This window comes from Podarcis cretensis (genome assembly GCF_951804945.1).
Source record: "Podarcis cretensis genome assembly, chromosome: 6".
Lineage (NCBI taxonomy): Eukaryota > Metazoa > Chordata > Lepidosauria > Squamata > Lacertidae > Podarcis > Podarcis cretensis.
In genome coordinates this window covers 33,301,424-33,324,874 of record NC_137175.1, presented here as the reverse complement: position 1 = coordinate 33,324,874, position 23,451 = coordinate 33,301,424, and the positions used below count along the sequence as shown (strand labels likewise).

The 23,451-nt window shown below is 44.1% G+C and overlaps 1 protein-coding gene across 1 annotated transcript; it reads left to right on the top strand.

Moving 5' to 3' along the window:
• The first annotated feature begins 539 nt into the window (after positions 1-539).
• On the top strand, positions 540-22,192 carry MYBPH (myosin binding protein H). Its single transcript, XM_079979582.1, has 11 exons — positions 540-982; positions 2,307-2,441; positions 4,717-4,884; positions 12,935-13,023; positions 14,352-14,550; positions 15,047-15,186; positions 16,823-16,982; positions 18,012-18,148; positions 19,110-19,296; positions 21,424-21,477; positions 21,849-22,192. The coding sequence occupies exons 1-10, from the start codon at positions 790-792 to the stop codon at positions 21,432-21,434; spliced, it is 1,419 nt and encodes a 472-aa protein (XP_079835708.1). The 5' UTR covers positions 540-789; the 3' UTR covers positions 21,435-21,477; positions 21,849-22,192.
• Positions 22,193-23,451: the final 1,259 nt, after the last annotated feature.

Genomic DNA, 23,451 nt, shown 5'->3' with positions numbered 1-23,451 from the left:
GGGTCTTAGGTCTATTTGGAAAACGGAGGAATCAGAGGGATGATAATAATATAATGATAATTTATTATTTATACCCCGCCCATCTGGCTGGGTTTCCCCAGCCACTCTTGGAATGCAAGGCTGGAGAAAGGACACCCAAATTCCTGCTCCCCACAGGATTTGAGGTCGGCATTGATTCCTTAATTTCCAGTTTCATGCTGAACTGGCAGCTTGTGAAGGTTTGGCACCCTTTCTCTACAGGGCTTGGTTTACTTTAAAAAGGAGGTTCGGAGGAGGGAGATGGCAAGGCTGAAGGAATGTCACTTTGCACATGCTCAGGGGCAATGCTCTGCATTGAGTGCCGGCTTGAGGGCCCAGTTCCGTCCCTGCTAACGGAACGCAGCGAAACAGAGCCTTGCGAAACCCGGTCTCAGGCGGAGCCTTGCTTCAAGGGACAGATCATTCTGCGGGCCAGTCCCGCCGAGTCCCGCGGATGGCAGCTACTCCCGAGGAGATGCTGAATTTGCACCTCGCAGCTGCTGGGCGGCTATTCCTGGCTCTCCCGCCCGCCCAAGCAGGTGGGCCCAAGCGGCGGAGAGAGAGGAGGGGGCGGCCTGGAGGGACCTATAAAACCCCCCAGACCCGGCAGAGAGCACAGGGGGGAAATCGCCGCCGAAGAAGAAAGGAGAGACAGACAGAAAAGGGCGAGCCGGGCGGGACTTTGGCCACCGTTGACCCTCTAACCGCACGGGGCAGCTCCACCGACCGCCACCCCGGGGCACGGAGCGGAGTCCTCGAAGCCTACCGCAGATGTCCGAGCAAGAGGCGGCCCCGGCGGCCCCACCAGAGGCCGCTCCCTCCGAAGAGCCGGCTTCGGCTCCAGCAGAACCGACTCCAGCAGCTCCCGGACCGGACGTAACAGCAGCAGCCGTCGAGACTCCGGCTCCCCCGGCGGCCCAAAGCGCCCCGCCGGCAGCTCCAGCTAAAAAGAAGCCCAAAGAAGGTGAGGGCGGCGGCCGACGAGGGGGCCGAAAAGGGTCTCGAGCAGCGGAGGCGGGAGGGCGGCGGCAGCGCGGGCGCCTCTTTGCTCCCGGCGCAAACCCGTGGCGGGACGCAGGAGGCCATTTCCAAGGCCACGTGCGGAAGCCAGGCGCTTGGAGCCTGGGCACCAAAAAGGACCTGGGGGGCTTCTCTCATATTTAAAAGACGGCAAAAAAGTGGTCGCGAGTGAAGCGCCACGGCCTGCGCCACGCTGGTTTCCGGTGATTTTTCCAGAGGGGTGTTTATTGTGGTATAGCGCTCGCTCCATTTTTTAAGAATAATAATAATAATAATAATAATAATAATAATAATAATAATAATAATATAATTGCGGTGCTCACGCTACGCCATTGGTATCCTAACTGCAGGCCGTGTTCTGCCTCCTCCATTTCAGACGGATTTCACTTCTCTGATAAATTGCAGTGCAATCCTAACCATGGCTACCTAGAAGCAAGTCCTGTTGAATTAAATGGGAACTAAATAGGGTTGGGACTGCAGCCTTAAAAGCCCCATTGCCACCAACGTCTCATTTGCAATTACCTGGATGAGCTGTATATGGTCCGAAAGCACCAAAAGAGGTCTTATAGCTTTTTACAACAAAACCTCTATCAGTGTCAGAAATGGAATGAATGAGAAAACCACCAGCAACAACCCACCATGAAATCACCTTCAGCTATTTGCTCCCACTAACTACTATTGAGAGCATAGAAGCAGCTGGAGCTGGAGAAGGAGGATAGTATTCTCTTACCCCAGCCCCAGAAATTTGAAGGTCGTAGGAAGGAGACCTGGTTGCCCAGGGAATTTACTGCAACAGCAATATGTATGTTGGTGTACCCCTCTGGTCACAACCCCCCAATACATTCCCTTGTTCAGCTGAACAAATGAGAGGGAGCCCTACATGCATACAACTGTACATGTGTCAGAGCTTCCATGCAGTCATGAATCTAGTGTAATTAAGGTTCCTGATGAAAATCCCTATGCCCATATAACTGTATGTATGGAGATGTGCTCATGTTAATGCTGGATGTTGGGCCATATCGCCAGAGGGATGCACCAGTGTTGGGGAGCGGGACACAACCCCGCTCCCTTCTCTCGCATTCACTGAGTGTGTGAGAAATGGGAATTTGCATAGCTATCATGCAAAGGCTAAAATAAGGTTGGGATATGCATTCTCTGACCAAGCCCTTAGTCCAAGAAAAGAGCATTAATGAATTTACACAGCATTAAGTACTGAACTGGTGGGGATGGAAAATGCCTTATTAACGCTTTTATATTTGTGATACCAGGCACTCCCAGCTCACCGTTAAATCTAACAGTGGACGATGTGAACGACAATTCTGTGACTCTGACGTGGGATGCCCCAGAGGTTGTGGGCCATGCTGGCCTGGATGGATATGTGGTGGAGCACTGCAAATACGGAAGTAGGCTTCAGCTTTATCTCTCGTGAGCATGAAGAGCTGCATGCATTAATGTGGAAAATAGGATAACATGGTCAGGATAAATTGCTTGTCCCTCTCTTGACGTATCTACAGCCACAGTTGGAGGTGAGGAGAGAACCATATAGTTCTCATGAAATGTTTGTTGAACCCTTAAACCGCTGAACAGGTGTGTAAAGAAAATGATATGTGTTCTCTTCTTAGCCTGACATCTTCTCCACACACCCGATCAGTTGCTCACATGCCATGTTGACGTGCAATGGACATGCTCTGTGAGCTCAAGTTGAGAAAGGCTTGGAAGTCATGGGATTGCAAATTCTAGAACCTCGAGGTTGGTCCATTTCTTTTAGGAGCTCTCAGGCAGGAAGAGATTCCACAGATGTAGCTTCTTCTATTCAAGCACTGCATTGGTTCTGTCCAACTGCTGAGAAACAGAACTTGCATGCTGGAGGAGGAAATGTTGCACATGTAGAAAGTCTGCTTGCTGTGGAACTACTGAAAGAAGGAAATCTACTTAAAGTCGAGAAAGGACGACCTTGCCCTTCTGCCTCTTATACTATATATAGCAATGGTGGAAGTGACTTTCCAAACATGGAAATGGAGAAAGTAGTTATTTCTCCCATCTTTCAACCACTTTTGCAAATTGAATCCATTATGTAGCAAGTATAGATGCCATACCATATAAGCTGCCAAATATGAACCTCCTGGGCAAGGCTTCTCTATAGCATAGAAAGATATGGTATATTTGGCACAAAGATATGGCACTTTATATTACGAAAAAGGGTTGCAGTCTATGATGTCTGCTTTTAAAAAACTGAATAATATTAGGAAACAAGATTACATTTGTGAGCAATTTGGTTTGTAAACCACCAGTGATAGATTAATCATATCACAGCCTGAGTAGAAGATGTTGTATATTAAACAGGATTTATCATACACACTGAGTATGCTATAATGGTAATAAATAGTGGGTGACGTCTACTAAAGTCTTCAGCAATTGATGACATCCCTATTGATTGCTACAAACAATTTATGTTGCCCATTTTCATGGGTTGTTTAGCTGGGGTTTCTTGTGAGTGATAGCTGGGTGAATCATTTCTCATAAATAAATTATTTTGAGTTTAGCTCTTTTCCTTGCTTGCAAATTACTTCCTGCATTCCAAATTGTTTGCTGAATATTTTATTCAAGCCAGTTTTTCGACCTGCATGAGTGCATTATCACATATTTGTCACTCCATATCTGCATGGTGTATTTGGAGAGCTATTGCCATAGGGTAGCATTTCCACTCACTGATTAGATTGCCTCAACCTTTGTAACCTCTTTTGTTAATTGAATCCAATAAAAGCATGCTTTTGTTGTGATTAGAAGAGGGTGTCCTTGAAACATGGTATAACTGTTCACAAAAGATGGCTTGAGCACAATTGTAGCACAAATGTATCCAAATGTTATATCCCAGTGGGGATAATTTATGGGTTGCCATATTTCAAAAAGTGAAAGGCTTTTTTGGGGGGTGGAGGCAAAGTTGTTGACCTTTCTTTCCCAGACATTTTAGCCACTTTTCGGCCCAGACACCATTTTCGACGGACGAATCCCGGCTATGTCCAGGACGTATGGCACCCATAGATAATTTGAATGTAAGAATGAGCTTATACATGGTCTTTCTAGAGTTGGGAGGCTAGAACTGATATATTGCAACCTTAAATTTGGTGTTGGTTTTTAAAAAACCAGACAGACAGACAGACAAACAAACAAACAAACCAGTAGACATAGGTTAGCAAAGCATAGGTTTGCTTTTGAACAACACAGTCTTAAGAGTGTTGAATTGGAAGTAAGTGCTACTGTGTTCTGAAGTAAGTGTTCTGAGCATTGGAGCTTTCATCTCACTCTCAAGAAAGAACTGAGTGGACTCTGTAGACAGATACATTTTAAATGTATTAGAGTAGAGGCCTCATTGTCCACTGAATCGACTTTTTACAATAATTCCGTTGCAGATGACGTAGTGGGCCAGCAATAAACATTAGACCTCCTGGCAGCTTACCTGCTGCTGTTTACCTGGAAGTGGGGGCAGGGAGGATGACATGGTGCAAATATACTGGCAGAGCCAATCTGGCATTCCAACTGGTGTGTTTACATTGTGTTGACCCCTCCTTCCTGGTAAGTAGCAGTGACTCTGCTGTAAGGTCAAATGAGTGCCATAACCCAACCATGCCATCCTTGTTTCTAATCGTGTGACTCACCTGTTGCATATTTTTGTTTTAGCTACAGACTGGGTGGCCGCCAACACGAAGCCCTTCCTTTCCACCCGTTATGTAATTCGCGATCTAACATCTGGAGATAAACTTCTCATTCGTGTGAAGGCTGTGAAAGGTGATGGAGTTAGTGAGCCAGCCGTCCTGGACCAGCCACTCCTCATCAGAGAGGTTCTTGGTATGTATCTTGAATGCATTTAGTGTAACAGAACATGTTCATTAACATGGATTATTCAAAGACGTCCTTCATATCATCTTCCTGTTCAAAATACCCCCTCTAGCTGCTGTTTGCCTTGTTGGGAGTTATTCCCCTACCCCCCCAGGAGCTTTGTGGGACCATGATTTCTATCAGCAAAGTGATGTGGTATGCAAAGGTTAAACAACACTCCTTCCCTTATACACAAGCAGATCAAATTTGCTTAATGGCTTTCATTAACTCCTGTAATCTCCATAAGAGAGACTTTGGTTCACATTAGTATACCCTTGGAGTTTTTTCTTCACCACAACTAAAGCCTGCTAGCATTTGGTGTCATGATTTGTTGTAGCTGGTTGCCCTGTGGTATGCAATGGAGAATTAATTTCAGATGACTTTCTGGTTTTGGCTATTTCCATTTTGCCCTGGCAAAGATTGCTTTACTTTTCCTTCTGTTGTCCTTTCTTCATTGCTTTAAAAATTATGAACAGCTTTGACTCATTTTTGCAATTTCTTGAAATGAAAATGAAGCAGACATCCCAGCATAGAGCAATCAGACCTGCTTGTGTAAAAATGGAGCATACTTTACCTGCTTAAAGGTGAGAACAAGATGCAGTTGATGTTATGTGAAATCCACTTTAATAAATAAAAAAGGTGTAATTGATGCTCCCACTGCACCTATTTTTGGACAGTCCCATGAATATGTAGGGCAAGTGGATATCTCCTATGACAGTGTGCATTGCAGTGAGCGGCAGGCATTGCACATGGACTTTAAACATGCATCTGATAGGCCTTCTTGGTGCACCATTGGGAAGTACAATTATAGAATCATAGAATCATAGAGTTGGAAGAGACCACAAGGGCCATCGAGTCCAACCCCCTGCCAAGCAGGAAACACCATCAGAGCACTCCTGACATATGGTTGTCAAGCCTCTGCTTAAAGACCTCCAAAGAAGGAGACTCCACCACACTCCTTGGCAGCAAATTCCACTGTCGAACAGCTCTTACTGTCAGGAAGTTCTTCCTAATGTTTATGTTTCATTCAATATTAATATAAAACTGTTCTTCCGAATACAGGAATAATAGTGCAATCCTATACATGTTTATTCAGAACTAAATTTCCTTATTTCCAATTGGCTTACTTCAGTAGTTCTGTTGAGGGCATGATAGCTCCCCATGTTCTTTCTTCAGCATTTTAGCACTCAACTGGAAGCACTAGATAACATACATGGCAAGGCAGGTTCCTTTTAACCTGGGATGCCCTTGTGGCTATGACATTACCTTGCCCTCATCCTTCAGTCATCAACAGAACTCTGGGTAACAGGAGACCAGAAGAAGCTGAAGTCAGTGATGAAGAAGTATTACCTCCCAACCACATTTAGTTCTCAAAATAAATCATGTGCAGATATGTCTACAAATTGCAAGAACAGTCTGATCTGCAAGTCCTGGGTATGACACAGCTCTGACTTCCATGGTGTCAGCTTGTCAGCTGCTGTTAACATTAATGTGGCACCACAATGTAATGAAACATAAAGGTAAAGGTAAAGGTACCCCTGCCCGTACGGGCCAGTCTTGACAGACTCTGGGGTTGTGCGCCCATCTCACTTAAGAGGCCAGGGGCCAGCGCTGTCCGGAGACACTTCCGGGTCACGTGGCCAGCGTGACATCGCTGCTCTGGCGAGCCAGAGCCGCACACAGAAACGCTGTTTACCTTCCCGCTGGTAAGCGGTCCCTATTTATCTACTTGCACCCGGAGGTGCTTTCGAACTGCTAGGTTGGCAGGCGCTGGGACCGAGCAGCGGGAGCGCACCCCGCCGCAGGGATTCGAACCGCCGACCTTTCGATCGGCAAGTCCTAGGTGCTGAGGCTTTAACCCACAGCGCCACCTGCGTCCCGTAATGAAACATACATTGCACTATTAATTGCATCTCACTTGGCAGCAGTGGTCATGGATCTGAGTGCTGTAATTTGGAACCCATGTATACATTTTTCTGCAGCTGGAAACCAGCTGAGGAGTATCTGCCAAGTACAGTGGTACCTCGGGGTACATACGCTTCAGGTTACATATGCTTCAGGTTACAGACTCCGCTAACCCAGAAATAATACCTCAGGTTAAGAACTTTGCTTCAGGATGAGAACAGAAATTGTGCTCTGGCAGCACGGGAGCAGTGGGAGGCCCCATTAGCTAAAGTGGTGCTTCAGGTTAAGAACAGTTTCAGGTTAAGAATGGACCTCCAGAATGAATTTGGTACTTAACCCGAGGTACCACTGTACTGCTTTTTAAACTACTGCATAAAACACTGCTAGAGTGCACCCCCCCAAACTATTAAGGTTAATCTTTCACTTCAGATTACAGCAAGGGTGTGTGACCTTCAGTGCTTCTTAGGAGTTTGAAAGCTTCTTCAGCCTCCTCTAGGTATTGCTGGCCCCATAGTGTGTTTAGTAGGGATCTTGTGTGGAGTGTGAAATATTAAGACCTTGTATAGCTTGGACCGAAGGGTCACACTTCAGAATAACCTAAATTCTGTTTCTACTGCGAAAAGGAATTATTTTTAGACAAATGTTTTGATGGAAAACGATGAACATATTTCTCTGCCAGCTAGTTGGTAAGTGAGTTCTCTAATGCAGCCTGTAATTGTGCTGCCTGCTAGCACAGATTGTGCCACTGGACTTACAGAACTATCTTTCACTACTTTTCACCACTAGCATAAGGTGTGGAAGGAGTAGGGACATAAATGCATCTGCCACTGTCTTATGAAATTTGTACACAGTGCTTTTTAACCTGACTGAATGAGTCGAATGCGGGTTGTATTTTCAGATATCAGCAGTACTTTACTGGGAGATGAATGTTTTCTTTGTGCTGGGGTAGGTTCTATAGTCTGAGTGTCTCAGATTATGCAAATATAACATCTTGACCAGCATGTTATGTTTAAATTGTTCTTGCAATTCCAGCTGTTTAGTTAACGAGTCTACTTTATGTACATTGCTGGGAGCAAATTCCAGTTGAGTGCCTGTGTAGCCGCAGGTAGACAAAAAAAAAATATGCTATGGCATTTTGAGACTGATGGTCTATTTACACACTTAATCTTCAATTAGTTTTCTAGCCAATTGGTACAGCGTAGGAGCACCAGTTCTCAGCTCAGAAAACTCACAATCTCTCTCATTGAATAATATTGATATAATATTACTAGCCTACTTTATTGTGTGTTGAAAGGACTGGCTCTTTTTTTAAAAAGTGTGCTTAATGCTGTCACTTTTATTTTGAAAGATTAGCATCAGTGTCCTCTACATAGGTTTCTGTGTTTGAAAATGTCATCCTGCTGTTTGCCCCTGTTGCTGTTTGATTATAACAGTTGAATAAAAAAACCACCTTTACACAATTTTAAGCAATTAGAAAGATAACAGACAAGCTATGCTTTCCTTAATATGTAGGGATATAGAAATTAACTTGGTTCCTTGGAGTGCTGGATTTCACTTGACTGATAAGCAGGGGTGTCAGGGCCTGTGGGAGTGCCATCTTGGGGGCTTCCGCTGCCTGAGAGAGTGGTCTCATCCTGCCTAATGGCTGCGCTGGCCCTGTTGATAAGAATAAATGCCAGCAAGGGATTCCAGGGGGAAAGAGATGGGTGAGTGAAGATGCTGTTACAGTTCTTGGCAGGGCTCTCCTCTGGTATATCCTACTGCATTGCTGGTGTTCTATGAACAGCGTTGCTAAAGTATCTTTCAGCTTTTTAATCCTGGGTCCTCCTTTACACAGTCACTTCTGGAACGTAGGCTACTGCACGTTTAAGCCTCACAGGCATGCATAGCTCTTTTATTAAACCCCAACATAATTATTTTACCACCCAGGCTACCATTGACAAATATAGCATGCTAGAGTTACACCATTGCTATTTTGATGCTAGTGAAGACAGCGGCAAGTGATTAAATGCATACAGGCTTCTTTTGACTCTCACCAGGTTGTTTTCCCAAGGGAAGTATAAAGCTCTGCTTCAAGTATGTGCTGTTCATTGCATAGCACATACACACACACATCTTTTTGGCTTAGTATACAACAGAGGGACTTGAAGTAAAATCCAGACATTGTAGGAACATAGTTTTAGAGCTGAAAGAAAATCTGACATTGATTTGGTACAAAACCAATTTTGTAGCTGTATATTGGAAACTACTATCTTGGGATGAATTACAAATCTACCTTTATTACGACCCCCAAACAGGACACTAACCCCACCAATTTGAGCTTCCTGCATTGCAGGGTGTTGGGCTAGAATGACCCTCTGGATCCCTTCCAACTTGACAGTGTTATGATTCTGTGACTGATCACTTCTGGAGGTGGGTGAAAAATGGAATTTGAAGTTACAGTGCCTGCAAAAACGTGCAGGGAAAAAAAAAACTATTTAACTTTTAGAAGACACCTGAAGGCAGCCCTGTTTAGGGAAGGTTTTTTATGTTTGATGTTTTGTCATGTTTTTAATATTCTGTTGGGAGCTGCCCAGAGTGGCAGGGGCAACCCAGTCAGATGGGCGGCATACCAACAAACAAACAAATAATTTATGTTGCAGCTGGACCTAAAATTTGCCAAATAATATTCCTTGCAGAATTTGGAAATTAACCCAGCAGACTTCCCTTGCTTACTTTGCACATCTTTGGCATTCATCAGGCACCATCTTAATTCTGGAATGGCCACAGCCTTCATTTTGCAGGATTGAGTTGTGTCAATGCATCCATTTTCCATTGCGCCACTGGGCCGTTATAGCCAGCAGAATTGTACCAAACGTGGCAGTGTATTTACCTTTAATACCAGAAGGAGGAAGGATATCTGTCAACAGTTCGGTGAGGTCAACACAAGATATACAAGACAAACTAAGGGACACGCAAATACCTTGGCTAACACACCATCAACTACTTGCCTTTTTAAACAATCCAGCAGTAAAATCAGCAGCCACTAGCCCGTGACCACCTTCTAAAACCACTTCCTGGCAGCAGAGGGACACGGCAAAGGAATGATATTCACAATATACAAAATACTCCAAAATCCCACAACCCGCCTTGACTCAATGAAAGAAGAATGGGAGCACAACATAGGCTATGAAATTAACCCCACCCAATGGACTAGAATGTGATCTAAACCTCCCTTTAAGTCCGTATCAGCCAAAGGAAGGGAACTCATGCTGAAGCTCACCTATGGGTGGTACTTAACACCACGGAAACTGGTGCCAATACGCCCAGGAACCACACCAAGATGCTGGAGAGGCTGCACCTCCACAGGAACATATCTCCACATGTGGTGGGAATGCTCTAAAATCCAACCCTTCTGGACAGCAGTCCTACAAGAGATATGCAAAATAACTTAACAGGTATTAGAACTCACCCCATATCTGACCCTACCGAGCATCTTCCAAGATCATAATGACCACTCACATTGTACAGGGCTTATAACCCAAATACTCTCAGCAGCCAGAAGCCTCATAGCCAGACACTGGAGAGACCTGTCAGGAGTAAACACGGACCAATGGTATCAAATTGTATGGGAAACGGCCTTACTAGAAAAGCTAACCAGTAAACTGAAACTGACATGGGGACAAATAGAAGAAGACGCCTTCACCCTGGTATGGCTCCTCTTTATCACATACACAGCCCAACAAGAACCCCCGAAAACATATGAATCAATCTGGCTTACCTGACCTAACAAGACCTCCCCGCTCACAAATGCAAACAAACCCCACTGCAGTCAACCACAGACAACCAACCACATCCTGCCCCCAATACCTCTCACTACCAAGGAAATGTAATAAATGAATAGAAAGAGAACTTACCCAGTTGACGCTGACACAAAACCCCACACGTACACTATATAAAAGAATATAAGCCTCACCACCCCACCCCTCCTCTCCCCCTACCTTATACGATACTCAACACTAATGTCTCACAACAAATGTAACTGATTTGTAAGAAAGACTCTACAACCCGAAAAAAGAGACAGTGCATGTACTTTTGTAAACCAAGAAAGTCTTTAATAAAATACATATTTTTTTAAAAAAACAGTTCAGTGAGGTTACAGCAAGAAGGTATGCTGTTGCTACAAGGCACTTGATATTGATTCTTCTTGCTGAGTGGATTAAATTAAATTATGAAATGCATGCCTCGTACTATTTATGAATCCTGATCCCAACTCTCCATTCATGGAGCTAGCCAACTCAGCTCAAAGAATTACCAGAGTTAATAGAAACTCTCACCTCTGATAATTTATAAAGCGCAGTTACCTGATCTGGGGCTCCATGGTTGGGTCAGGTTACGAATGTGTCATTTAATAACAAACAAACCGCAGGTTTCTTGCCAGTGCAGCCTTGGCCATTTTGATTCTCTGGACTGTGATGGAAGAGCTAATCAGTTTGCCTTACCTCCCTGGGTTTACTGATTTACTGTGTTTATATGGCACCTTTCTGCCAAGGCACTCATTGTAGTTTACCATTTTAAATATCAAAACAAATGTTATACAGAGCTTTCCAAACTTTTCATGTTAGTGACACACTTTTTAAGACATGCCTCATTTTGTGACACAGTAATCCAGTTTTACTAGCAAACCGGAGCTTAAACTAACCCCTTTCCAGCCCTGGGAGGAGCACGGGGAATTTTTGCGCGACACACCTACGCACTGCAGCTGACACAATGTGTCATGACACACAGTTTGGAAAGCTCTGCATTACAGAATACAGAACAGAGCTTTCTCAATCGGATTTTTTGAGCTGATGACACAAACTTCCTAGCCTGGATTTCTCCTCAGGGATACACAAGTTTTTCTTAAGAAGACTAGAGCAGGTGTGGGCACTGCTGACTCAACATCTTCTCAGGCCATGGATAGTCACTTCAGGAGCTGATGGTTTGGGCTCCCAGGCTTGGGCTTCTCTCCTGCTTCCCCTCAGGACACACAGGTATTTCTTAAGAAGAGTCAGGGAATGTGGGAAGGACTGAGCCAACAGTTCTCTCACGCCACTGCTGGTCGCTTCAAGAGCTGGTAGCATCTTCTCCTTGGCCTAGGTTGTATTTATGGTCCAAGGAAGATGCATTGTTGCGCAGAGGGGAAAGTGTCAAGAGCTCGCCCTACACTCGAGTAGGATCCTGGCAGAGAGACATGCCTGACTTGCATGTTCTCTCCCTCCTGGTCGATCATTCGAGAGCTTTCTTCAGCCCGAACATCACAGCGACCGATGCCAACAGACACCGGCACACTTAGGGATCTGCAGAGTCTTCGCAGCTTGCGTAACAGACCTCAGCGACTCAGCATTTTGGTTAATCTACTTTATTTACATATAAACACACACAGAGCACTGCAGCATGGCTCCCTCTCTCTCTCTACCATCAGACAGCAAAGAGAAAAAGAACAAAGGACAATAGTCCCACTTCACGGAACACAGTAACACAAACATCCTGTCTCCGTCACTTTCCACTGTGGAATCACAACATACACCGTCATGTAATAGACAAAAATCCCATGACTGTAATCATGGAGCAGGAATTCTAACAGAAAGTACCCTTGATCCTACAAGGTTTAACCACAATGAAATATGAAATATTTGGCTTACTCTGCCTCCAAACTGCTATGGAATCTCTCTGGTCATATGAGTATCTCAGTGCTGCCCCCCCTAACATTCTTATTTATTTAAGACATTTATATACAGTGGTACCTTGGGTTACGTATGCTTCAGGTTACAGACTCCGCTAACCCAGAAATAGTACCTCGGGTTAAGAACTTTGCTCCAGGATGAGAACAGAAATCGTGCTCCGGCGGCGCGGCGGCAGCAGGAGGCCCCATTAGCTAAAGTGGTGCTTCAAGTTAAGAACAGTTTCAGGTTAAGAACGGACCTCCAGAACGAATTAAGTACTTAACCTGAGGTACCACTGTACTGCCTAATTATTAGTGCTTCTAAACTTTCCAGGCAAGCAGAATGATCCAAGCAAAGGAGATTCATCAAGTGATTCCACAGCAAAGTTCTGCAGTACCAGTGACAAACTGCTATAATTTTGTTTTCTCCAGAGCAGCCCAAGATCCGACTGCCACGCTATTTGAGGGACTTGTACATGAAGACTGTGGGCGATGTGCTGAACCTGATGATTCCTTTTCGGGTATGTGGATCCTTATTCTTATATTGACATTTTGGCTTTGGGCGGGGATAAAAGCCTTTGCATAATTGGTCAAGAAGCTAGGAATAGTTGCAGAAAGCTTGCAAAGGTGAACTAGTTCTCAGTTGGCTACAGCGGGCAGCCTCCAAAGCAGAAACTATTGATGTTTTGGAAAGAATTCCAGCTTCACTTGAATGTGGCCTGGTCACTGAGAAAAATAAAGGACTGACAGGCTTGGGCAAAAGGAAAATTGGAGCTTGAGAAGAGAGCTGTCTCAGGACAAGGCAGGACTGGAAACAAGGTACTCTACACAAACCATTGTATCCTAAACTGTAATGTGTAAACAAGCTTAAGCTTGCTTTGGCTGACATATGCATTACATCTGTATATTGCAAGTCATATAAAACTCACCAGCTCTTGGCAGCCTCCTAATCTCTAAACACAGACGGAAAAAGTGTCTTATGTCATACTTGATTCTGACGCTGGATCTCTTTTTATGTTATTCTGATTTAAAGAGCTCTTATCAAGAGAATACTTTGACATTGTGATCAAGTTTGTAATGTGCGTTTGGAAAGCAGAGGCAGTATGTTCCAGTCAGGCACTGGGTGGGGGGTTGTAGCCCAGAGCCTAAAATAGCTCTCGACTAAAAATAGAAAGTGCAAGCCATATGGAGTGGCATAGAGAGACTTATAATAGGGTATAGCACTCCATGCATTTCCTTGGTTCTTGGGTATCTGTAGACTTGCTGTGGATCTAGGCCACTCCCTTAAAGGGCCAGCTGTCAGAAGCAACTGCATTTGATATACATTCATACTAGCTTCAACTGCCCCTAAGTTTTTTGACGGGGAGGGGACTTCAGAGCTCAGGTTTTGGATAGAAACATCAATATGAATTTTTTTGCCTCCTGTGCATGGGCACTCATACATAAATGTCTGTCGGCAACTGTCCTGCCTTTGAATAAGAATCCAAAAATTGTGTTGGCTTTTTGCATCACAGTTTAATCACATGTGGCTAGAAAGTGGAAGCAAATGAGCACTTTCTTTCTTTGAAACTTTATTCCCACTTTTCACTTCCATTTAGAACAATCAACACAGTTCACCTAATAGAACCACAGTACTAATATAAAGCAAACTCTAATCAGCGAAATCAAATTAATAAAACGAAACAAAAAACAGACAACCTAGTTATAAGAGCAACACCAGGAACCATCAAAATCATGAAAGACCACCTATCCATTGCCGAAGATTCACTGTATGTTTATAAGAGTTAGTAGCCAGACAAATAGAAGAAAACCACAATATACCAACTGTTCTACATATGCCTTTCCTTAGGGAAAGCCAAAGCCACAGGTGACCTGGACCAAAGATGGCCAGCCTCTGGATCCCAAGCGAATGCATTTGCGCAACAGTGAGAGGGACTCCGTCCTATTCATCCGCCAACTACAGCGCAGTGATTCTGGAAAATATGAAATAAGTGTTAAGATCTTAGATGAACTAGAAGACAAGGCCACCATTAATCTCCAGGTGATTGGTAAGGGCGATGAAACCATATGGTTTGATTTAGTATCTAAAGAGTGGCTAGCTCAGATACCTCTTCCCTTGAAACAAAATTCTCTAATTCAAGAGTCACTGTGTACTGTGGCATATGGCAGCTTGCTGGGCCTGGCATTATTAAGCATCGGAGCATGTGGTCTGCTTATGCCATGGGGAATGTGTGCTGAGATGACTGTTCTGTTTCAGTCTCAAATCCCTTATACAACAGGGTAAGATAGAAAGACATTGAAGAATTAGGAGCCATTGTTTCTGATACTGAAACTACACCTGCATGAGAGTTATGAATGAATAATAATAATAATAATAATAATAATAATATATTCTAGTATGGTTATATATTTCCCTCTTCTTCCGGATAGCTTAATGGCTGCTCTCTGTTTTATCTGGTGCCTGCTGCTGAACTTCTCTGTGATGTGCCGTGGCAGGTAGCACTTCTTGATATTTCAGAAGTAATGTGTGGCCCATCTTTTTAGAGAGACCAGGCCCTCCTGAGAACCTGAAGCTGGTGGATGTATGGGGCTTTAACGTGGCGTTGGAGTGGAGCCCACCCAAAGATAATGGCAATGCTGATCTCAAAGGGTACACAGTCCAAAAAGCAGACAAGAAGACTGGGGTAAGTACTTGGGGCTGGGAAAGATACAGCTGGGGGGGGGCATTGTACTTTGTGCAAAGATTAGTGGTGGGTCCTGAAGCCACCATCACTTCACAGCTGTTTACAAATCCCAACAAAAAGGAGTCAATATAAGAAATGCAATGCATATTCCACAAAAACGCAGCCCACAAATTCCGTGACAATACAGAATTTGGTCACAGGTGGTTTAAACAGTGAAAATGAGAATGGGAAAAGAACATTACTTAGAACCCTTATGCTTTTTATTCTTTTATGTTTTTTATAGTACAATAAACGGAATCAATAACATCTTGAATAAGAATGTAAATCAAGGTTAAAAAAAAGCTCATGTATGAACTTTTTTCTTTTTAACTAGCAAATGTAAATAACCCTCTAAATGTATCCATATTTAGTCCAACAAATCTTTCCCTTGAGAACCTTTCCCTCTCTAATCCTCCATCGGCAGCATTTATTTCAGAAATGGCAGTAGGTCAACACAGTTTGCCTTTGTAATAGAGCTTTATTCCTGGGGTCCAATCACAAGCCCCCTGGAAGAGTTGATTCACTCAGCTATTTTTATATACCTGGTGCTGTGACCTGTGCCTTCAGTTGCTCTGTGGAAGCATTGATACTGTCTAAGGTTTTAAAACAAACCAATACACAAACTTTCATTTAAAATTTTGGTTCAAAATATACATAAAGGTCATTAAAATCAATTAAAAAAATTAAAAACATGCAGATCGTCATAAAACAACATTGCTGCCAAATATTTTTCGGACCCACCTTGTTTCTGTGAGTGCCAGCTGTTTTGAACTGTTTTTAATATTGCCTTTTGATGTTGTAGCCTTCTCTGGGATCTTGAGGTGAGAGAGGGCAACATATTATAATATTAATAAATGTGCAGTTCTTCTTCTTATCAAATAGTATCAAAGGTCTTTTCTATGAGATGCAAAAGCACCCTTTTAATCAAACGTATAAGAGAGTCTTGGCTTGTTCAGTGCAGCAAGTTAGCATTTCATTGTATGCTATATTTATATATGGTGGCAATTAAGAAAGGGCTTGGTGGGAGAATGTGCCATGTGGCTGGATAGAGGGTGAGTTTTCTCTGCTTTACTGGTGAGGGCAGTTTCCTGTGGAAGGGAGAATTCCTGCCATTATTCCCCACCCCAGGACAGCAATGGAATGTTTGTCAAGTGGGGACTCTCTTCCTTCTCAATTTGCCAAATTGTATTGTGGGCTGTTTCCCACCTCTTGCAATGCTGCTGGAGAAGTGGTAGAGTGAAAACCATGGGACCAGAGAACCTGTTTCATTGAAAGACGTGGCTATCAACAATTGTACAGTTCTTTCAAAAACAAAAAACAAAAAACACTACAGATCGAGTTAAATGCTTCCTCCTGTCCTACAGTTCCAACAACCCCTGCCCTGGGCATTGCTATTCGGTATGAATAGGAGGCCCTAATGGTGCCACCGTCACCCACTTTCATTTGCCCTAACACCAAAACGAAATAGCATCCCAAGGTGGCTTGCATAGTTTTTTTTGGCTTGGGAAGCTCTTGGTCCTTCTGCTGGGAAGGCAGCCCTGTGCCCTGAACCTGAACCTTTTTCGTGTTTAAGAGGCTGACCTTTACTGCTTTCCAGCAATGGTTCACAGTTATGGAGCACTACAACCGCACCAACTGCACCGTCTCCGATCTCATAATTGGCAACAGCTACTCCTTCCGAGTCTTCTCGGAGAACCCCTGCGGCCTCAGCGAGAAGCCTGCTGTCTCCAAGGACGTGGCTCACATCAAAAAATCAGGTAGGGGCTGTAGAAGCACAGTAGGAAAGACAAGGTTGTGGAGACCCACCCCTTCCCTTGTAGGGCTGGTGGGTTACGTGCATGGAACATCGAGAACAGAAGGCAGCCATGACAGCTCAAACCATTCCAGCCAGATTGTCTAAAGCATCTTCTTTGATGGGCAGCGTTCCAGCAGCTGTATGCTGAGGTGGCAGGGGAGGGGAGTATCAGAGGAAAAGTGGGTGGGGACAGCAAGAAAAGTATGTAATACCACACAACTGACTCTTGTTCAATAGGCCACATTCCAGCCACACCAAAGAGCTGGAGGCGAGGTGAAGCAGGGCTAGTGAAGAGGATGTGGAGAGAGGGACGCATGGGTTGGAAGAGAGATCACAACCTGAGGAAAGACCTGAATGCAGGATTAGGAACCCTGGAGGGTGCAGTTTTTAACCCAGAGGCTGGACATCCCTCACTCTGATGTAAAGCCAGATAAGCCATGGCAAACACTGGGAGGGATGACGGAGTGAGTTTTAATGGTGTAGTTGGGGTGAAAAAAAGAACGTTTTCTTTCTGCCTTTCATAAAGACATCAGTTACAAATGAATACATGGCTGGAGGCTGCTGATAGTTTTCTCAGGGAGCTAAAGATCAGAAGGTCGGCGGTTCGAATCCGCTCAATGGTGGTGAGCTCCCGTTGCTCTGTCCCAGCTCCTGCCAATCTAGCAGTTTGAAAGCACACCAGTGCAAGTAGATAAATAGGTACCGCTGCGGCAGGAAGGTAAAAGGCGTTTCCCGTGCGCTATGGCTTCCGTCATGGTGTTCCATTGCGCCAGAAGCGGCTTAGTCATGCTGGCCACATGGCCCGGAAAGCTGCCTGTGGAGATGAGCGCCACACCCCACAGTTATCTTTGACTTAACCATCCAGGGGTCCTTTACCTTTTCCAATTCCAATATACAGAGCTGTCATTTTGTATTGTTTCAGAAAGTCTCACAATCTACTCCCCCTCTTATGTAGAGTTATATTGATCTGCCTTCTCCCCCACTCCCCCAGCAATCACATACAAAGCAGAGAAGTACAATAGCAAGGATCTTTCTGAACCTCCAAAATTCACCCAGCCTCTCACCGACAGAACTACCACCCGGGGCTACAGTACCCAGCTTGTCTGTTGTGTCCGGGGCTTCCCAAAGGTGAGTGCTGGTCATTCTTGGAAGCTAAGTGATCAGTGACCATCTTTAGTAAGACTGAATCTGACATTAGGATGAGAGGCTTGAGGTGTTTCCTTTGGTAGAGGAACATGGGTTGACTTCTTTTGTTAATGAGGATAAGTTGCAGACAGGTGGATCCATTTATTTCAGGTTAAGTGTCCCTGTTGCATGTGTTTACTCCTCAGCCTGTTCTGTCCTGCTTCCACAGTAATCTGCAAACTTTTTTTTAAAACTGCATTTGAATGTTTTTCTTTCAAAATATGAATTTATAATTGTAATTTATTTCACAACACGCATTTAGATGCATACCTTTTTTGAGCTGAGGTCCACATCGCAACATTCAGAGAACCATGAAGTCTAACAGATAAGAGCTACATTCTGATCTGTACTTTAGTCCAGGAGATGCAGATCAGGCCAATTTGCATAAAATTCTTCAAGCATCTCTAGAGTTTACGGGGCTTCCAGGAGACCTGTTTATTGAGCATTCACCCTGATTTGTTTGCAGGGAGATTAGATGACTTGGGCTGTTTAATGAGTAGTCATTCTGATATGGGGGCGGGGGGGGGGAGATTGGATGGCATTGCATCAAAGCAAGTGTTATGCCACACTTTCCAGTGCATTTCCCCATCACTTTCCATATAAATGTCCAGTCTTATGGGGAAGTGGCTTTGTAGTTCCTTCCTGTTTCAGCAAACATGCGATGGGTGCTGCAGTCTATGACAGCACTGGGAGATTGTCAGTGACATCCACCATAAAACAGTCCCAATGAGTAGGCAGGAGGGTTGAGGGTGAAAAAGTAATGAGACATTGTCTAGAGACTCTAGAAACTTATCACTAAGTAATGGGAAGCTGCTGCTCACCAGGGACCAGTGATCAGCCCCTTCCCACTTTTTTGGAGAGAGGTGTTAATTTCTGCTATTTTGGTGCTTTATCTGTATTTCAGCCCAAAGTGATCTGGATGAAAAACCAGATGGAAATTGGAGAAGACCCCAGGTATTTAGCCCTCATGAACCAAGGTATTTGCTCTCTAGAAATCCGCAAGCCCAGCCCCTTCGATGGTGGTGTCTATACCTGCAAGGCCGTGAACGCTTTGGGGGAAGCCTCTGTAAACTGCAAGCTGAATGTAACAGGTATGTACTTAATATCTGAGTTGTTTGCTTTAGGACTGCCTATTTTGATGCAATTGCTAAGATTTCCAAAGGGAATTGCAACCATTCTGGGTGAATTCTACTGTGGCTTGGAATCCTTTGTCCCTTATGGGAATTCCAATCATAGTCATGTAACGAATTATTTCAGCCTCCTGGAGGGATGTGATTGACAGGCAGGGTGTGTTTGCTAGATGCAGCTGAAGCCTGGTGCACTGCCATCCGTTTGCTTGGATTGCTGGCAACCGTTTCCATCTGGGACATTCCCAGAATCACTTTCATACATTGTTAATGCTGGTTCCCAGGATTGATGGCCCTTCTTTATTGATTTCCCAAGGAAACACTGTGCAGCAGCAGGTAGTGACTTAGAAGGTTTGCCAAATGCTGCACATTCTACTTCAGCTTATTAAAATTCATTAAGAAAGTGCTTCAATCCAGAGGTGATTGGATGGTGCAATATCAACACTTGTGAGGAGCAGAAGGAGGAGTAGAAGAGGTGACCACAAGCTAGCTTAATTACAATATTTAACATTTATGTTGTTCTTCAGAATATTCTTTCAGATTGCTTCCTTTACATGTTGTCCCTTACACCAGCCCTTTAAGGTGGGTCAGTATTATATTTTTTTGCAGGAAGAGGGCTCAGGGATTGTGAATTGTTTAAGAACAACTTGGTAGAGGTACAACTAAACCAGAGGCACACTCAGTCAGCCTGGCCTGTGGTTTTTAAAACTACAATAAAGTAGATTTTGATTGAATATTGGGAAATACTGTCTATACGAAGTAAGAGCAGTCAAGTGGGCTGGTTGTAATAAGGTGGAATAAATTATTTGTAAGTTTTCAAGAAGAGGGTGGCCTTTCCACCATAGAATCCCAAATCTGCAATGCTGTTAAAACAGAAAGAAACAAAACAAAAACTAGCTAAGAAAGTGTGTGCAAGTCTTCCCATTGGCAAATCTGGCAGTCAAGATGATGAAATACCATATGTTGCACCTGATCATGTTTCCTGGCTCTGGAATCCTGCAGCCTTGTAATATTTCTCTAATAGGATCCATTTAGCCTTAACTATGTAACTGAGATATTAATTCCTCTCCACTCTATTAATGGCAGAGAACCTCCTGTAAGTGGGTAACTGGTGTTCTCCATCTGCAGTGGCTGCAGCCCAGCTGAGTGGCTGTAATTTATTGCCCACACAAGGCTTCCTGATCACATTTCCTTCAGCAAACAGCTCCCCAGCTCCCTTCCACCCCCCTCCACTTTAACCCCCAAATCTGAGAAGACAAGAAAACAAATGCAACACTTAACCACCCAGAAAGATTTGGTGCTCTCACTTGCAGAGATCTAACCCAAGCAGCACATTCAATGCAGGCCCAAGCCTGCAAGATACCTGGCTCACGTTTTGTATGGCAAAGTCCCAAGGGCTTGGGAAGCATTTGATATTTCACACTCAGCTTGCATTGTGTCCTGTCATGCCTATTTTAAAATATTTTATGAAGCCTTTTTGCTGTACAATAAAATTCTTACTTGTCTAGATTCTGTTATCAAGGCTAAGCAAGCAAAACAAAAATCACTTCCCTTCCCCAGAACAGCCATGCAGCAAATCTTTTATGAATGAGCACTAGAAACAAAGCCAGAATGCGATTCTAGAGATGTATTTACCAGGAGAGGAAATATCCAGCGCGAAAAGCAATTGGCATTCCCACTGCAGGAGTGAAACAGAACATAACCAATTTGGGATGGAGATGAGAGAGATACTAAGAAAAAAGAGCCCTTTAAGCATATAGTGTTTCAAATATAGTGCACTGCCTCTAAACATCTCCCAGCAGACTTGAGTCAGCTAAGCAACTATCTGTGCTTTGCATTTTAACATCGCAGAGTATATAAAGAAGCATTTTTATAAGCCTGGAGTTGTTGGGGTTTTTTGTGTGTTTGCAAAGGAGTAGCTCTTGCTTACTGCACTGCAACCAATCACTGTGTTTCTCTGGTCTATTTCTATGGCAAAAGATTGTGCTACCATTAATGTCACTAGCAGGACAAAACAAACAAGCAAAAAAATACACATTGCTTGAAGAGATGCCTAGAAAGTAATCTTGCAAGTTTCTTATGTTTCTACAGTCCCAGAATGAGGATGACATGGTGAGTCCAGATGAAGAACAAAGTGAGTTTGAGGTAAGATGTCACTGGAAGAATTAAAGATGATCATCCAGAATGCATTTGGTTCAGGAGGCATATGAGAGCTTGGGCTAGGGCTGGCCCAAAACATTTTGTGGCCTGGAGTGAAGGGCAAGGTCTCTCTCACTTCTGTCTTCTACAAAAGACTTGCGGTTCAATCTTACTTCAATGCTGGCAACAGAACACCGTCCTCCATGGCACTGAAGAGCAGAACAAGCTTAAGGGGTGCATAGTGGCAAGGAGAAGGAAAAGCTGACTGCTTCATAGGTATTAGGAGTGAATGAACGCTGAACTAAATTAGATGGTTTCTGTTCTGGGTGCCTAGTATCCACTCCAGACATTGAGTCTGCACATATCTCTTGTTTCAGTGTTTCCTGTTCAAGGCCTCCTACGAAACTCCCTCTTGGTATCCCTGCTCTGGAGCAATTCCTTATTCACACACTCAGCTCCATGGTTCCTTGAAAGAATCTCCCGCTTGGAGATGAAGCTGCTGCTGCTGCTGCGTCTTTTCAAAAACAGAAGCTTTATAGAGGACAGAACCTGCAACTAGGATGGCTCCGTAGGGAACACTGACCATGTCTCCTGTTAAATGTCTTTTACTCCTTTTATGGTCTTTCACCCTACAATACAGTTGTTATCAGTCTTGGGGGGAAATGTTCATTTAGGATGACGACGACGATCGTGATAGCAATAAATTAATAATTTAAAAATATCCTACAAAATACTTTTTACTCAGTGATACATTCTGCAGTTGACTCCCTCCAGCATCCCATCACCTATGTACGGGTGACACTGCATTCCAAAATGAAGTTCGCTACTGCCCTCGGAAGCTACCCAGTCAGTTGGACTGAACCATCACAAGGGGTGTTTTCAACTTACAAACTGTTCCTGAAAGATTTGACAGCTAGTGGAGTAAAAGGCTAGTGAAAGTTCTAAAGCAGGATTAGGGAACTTTTTTGCTCCTCTCTCAAGGGCTGCGTTCTCTTGCGGGTAATCTATTGGGGGGGGGGTCCTGTATTTTGTGGTGGGCAAAGCCAAAAGTGGATGAGGTCAGAGCCAAACATGGGTGGAATTTGGAGGGTTGCATAGGTTTGTCTTTCCCCTAGTCACTGTCCTGAGGGCCACGTGATATTAGACTGAAGGCCACATTTGGCAAGTGGCAGTGCCAAAAGCCTCCTCTGTGATTCCTCACAGCAAGCATTCCTTTTCACCTCCGCAGGCTTTGATATTAAGCAGTATTCAGAAATCAGAAATCCCATCAGTTCCTTTTTCTACTCAGCAGGATCCTGGGCATTTTTACAAACTGGCACACTGAATGATATTTCAGTCCAGAATGTTCCTCTTGTGAATATTGTCAATGTAAGAGAGAAAACAGCAGACGCCGGGTGGTATTTGACTAACCTTTTGCACTAATGCAAGGATTAATGCTGGCGCAATGGGATCACCCCCATGCTGTCCCCAAATCTGCTCTGGATGGACGGGGGAAACTCCAGAACAGATTAGGAGTTTCATAAGGGGAGGAGAAGGGGAGAATGTTTCATTGTGCAAGGAAAAATCATTGCACTGACAGAGTGTTAGCCTTATGACATTGAATGCAACCCATTCATTTTAATTTGAATGTGCCTGCTGCTCAGTGTGATTTTTTAAAATTCATTGCCGTTTAGTTTAAGAGACAGAAATGAAAATGCCGCCTGTCTCCTGTATCGTAGATATGTTACCAGAGTTTGCTTCTTGGCCTGAACTGCCATATGTCGTCATGTACAAATTTGGGGCAAATTGAGTGTCTGTTCATTGCCACCCAGGAACAATTCAGAGGCCTCACAACAGCAGTGTGCCTGCACAGCCTTAACCACACCCCTGCCTCACTTCGCACTGTCTCACTGTTGAGAGAACAAAAGTGTGGTACTGCCACCCTAGCTACTCCTGCTTGTATCTGAGGAGCTTAAAGGAGTAGCTTCTCTGCCCTGATAG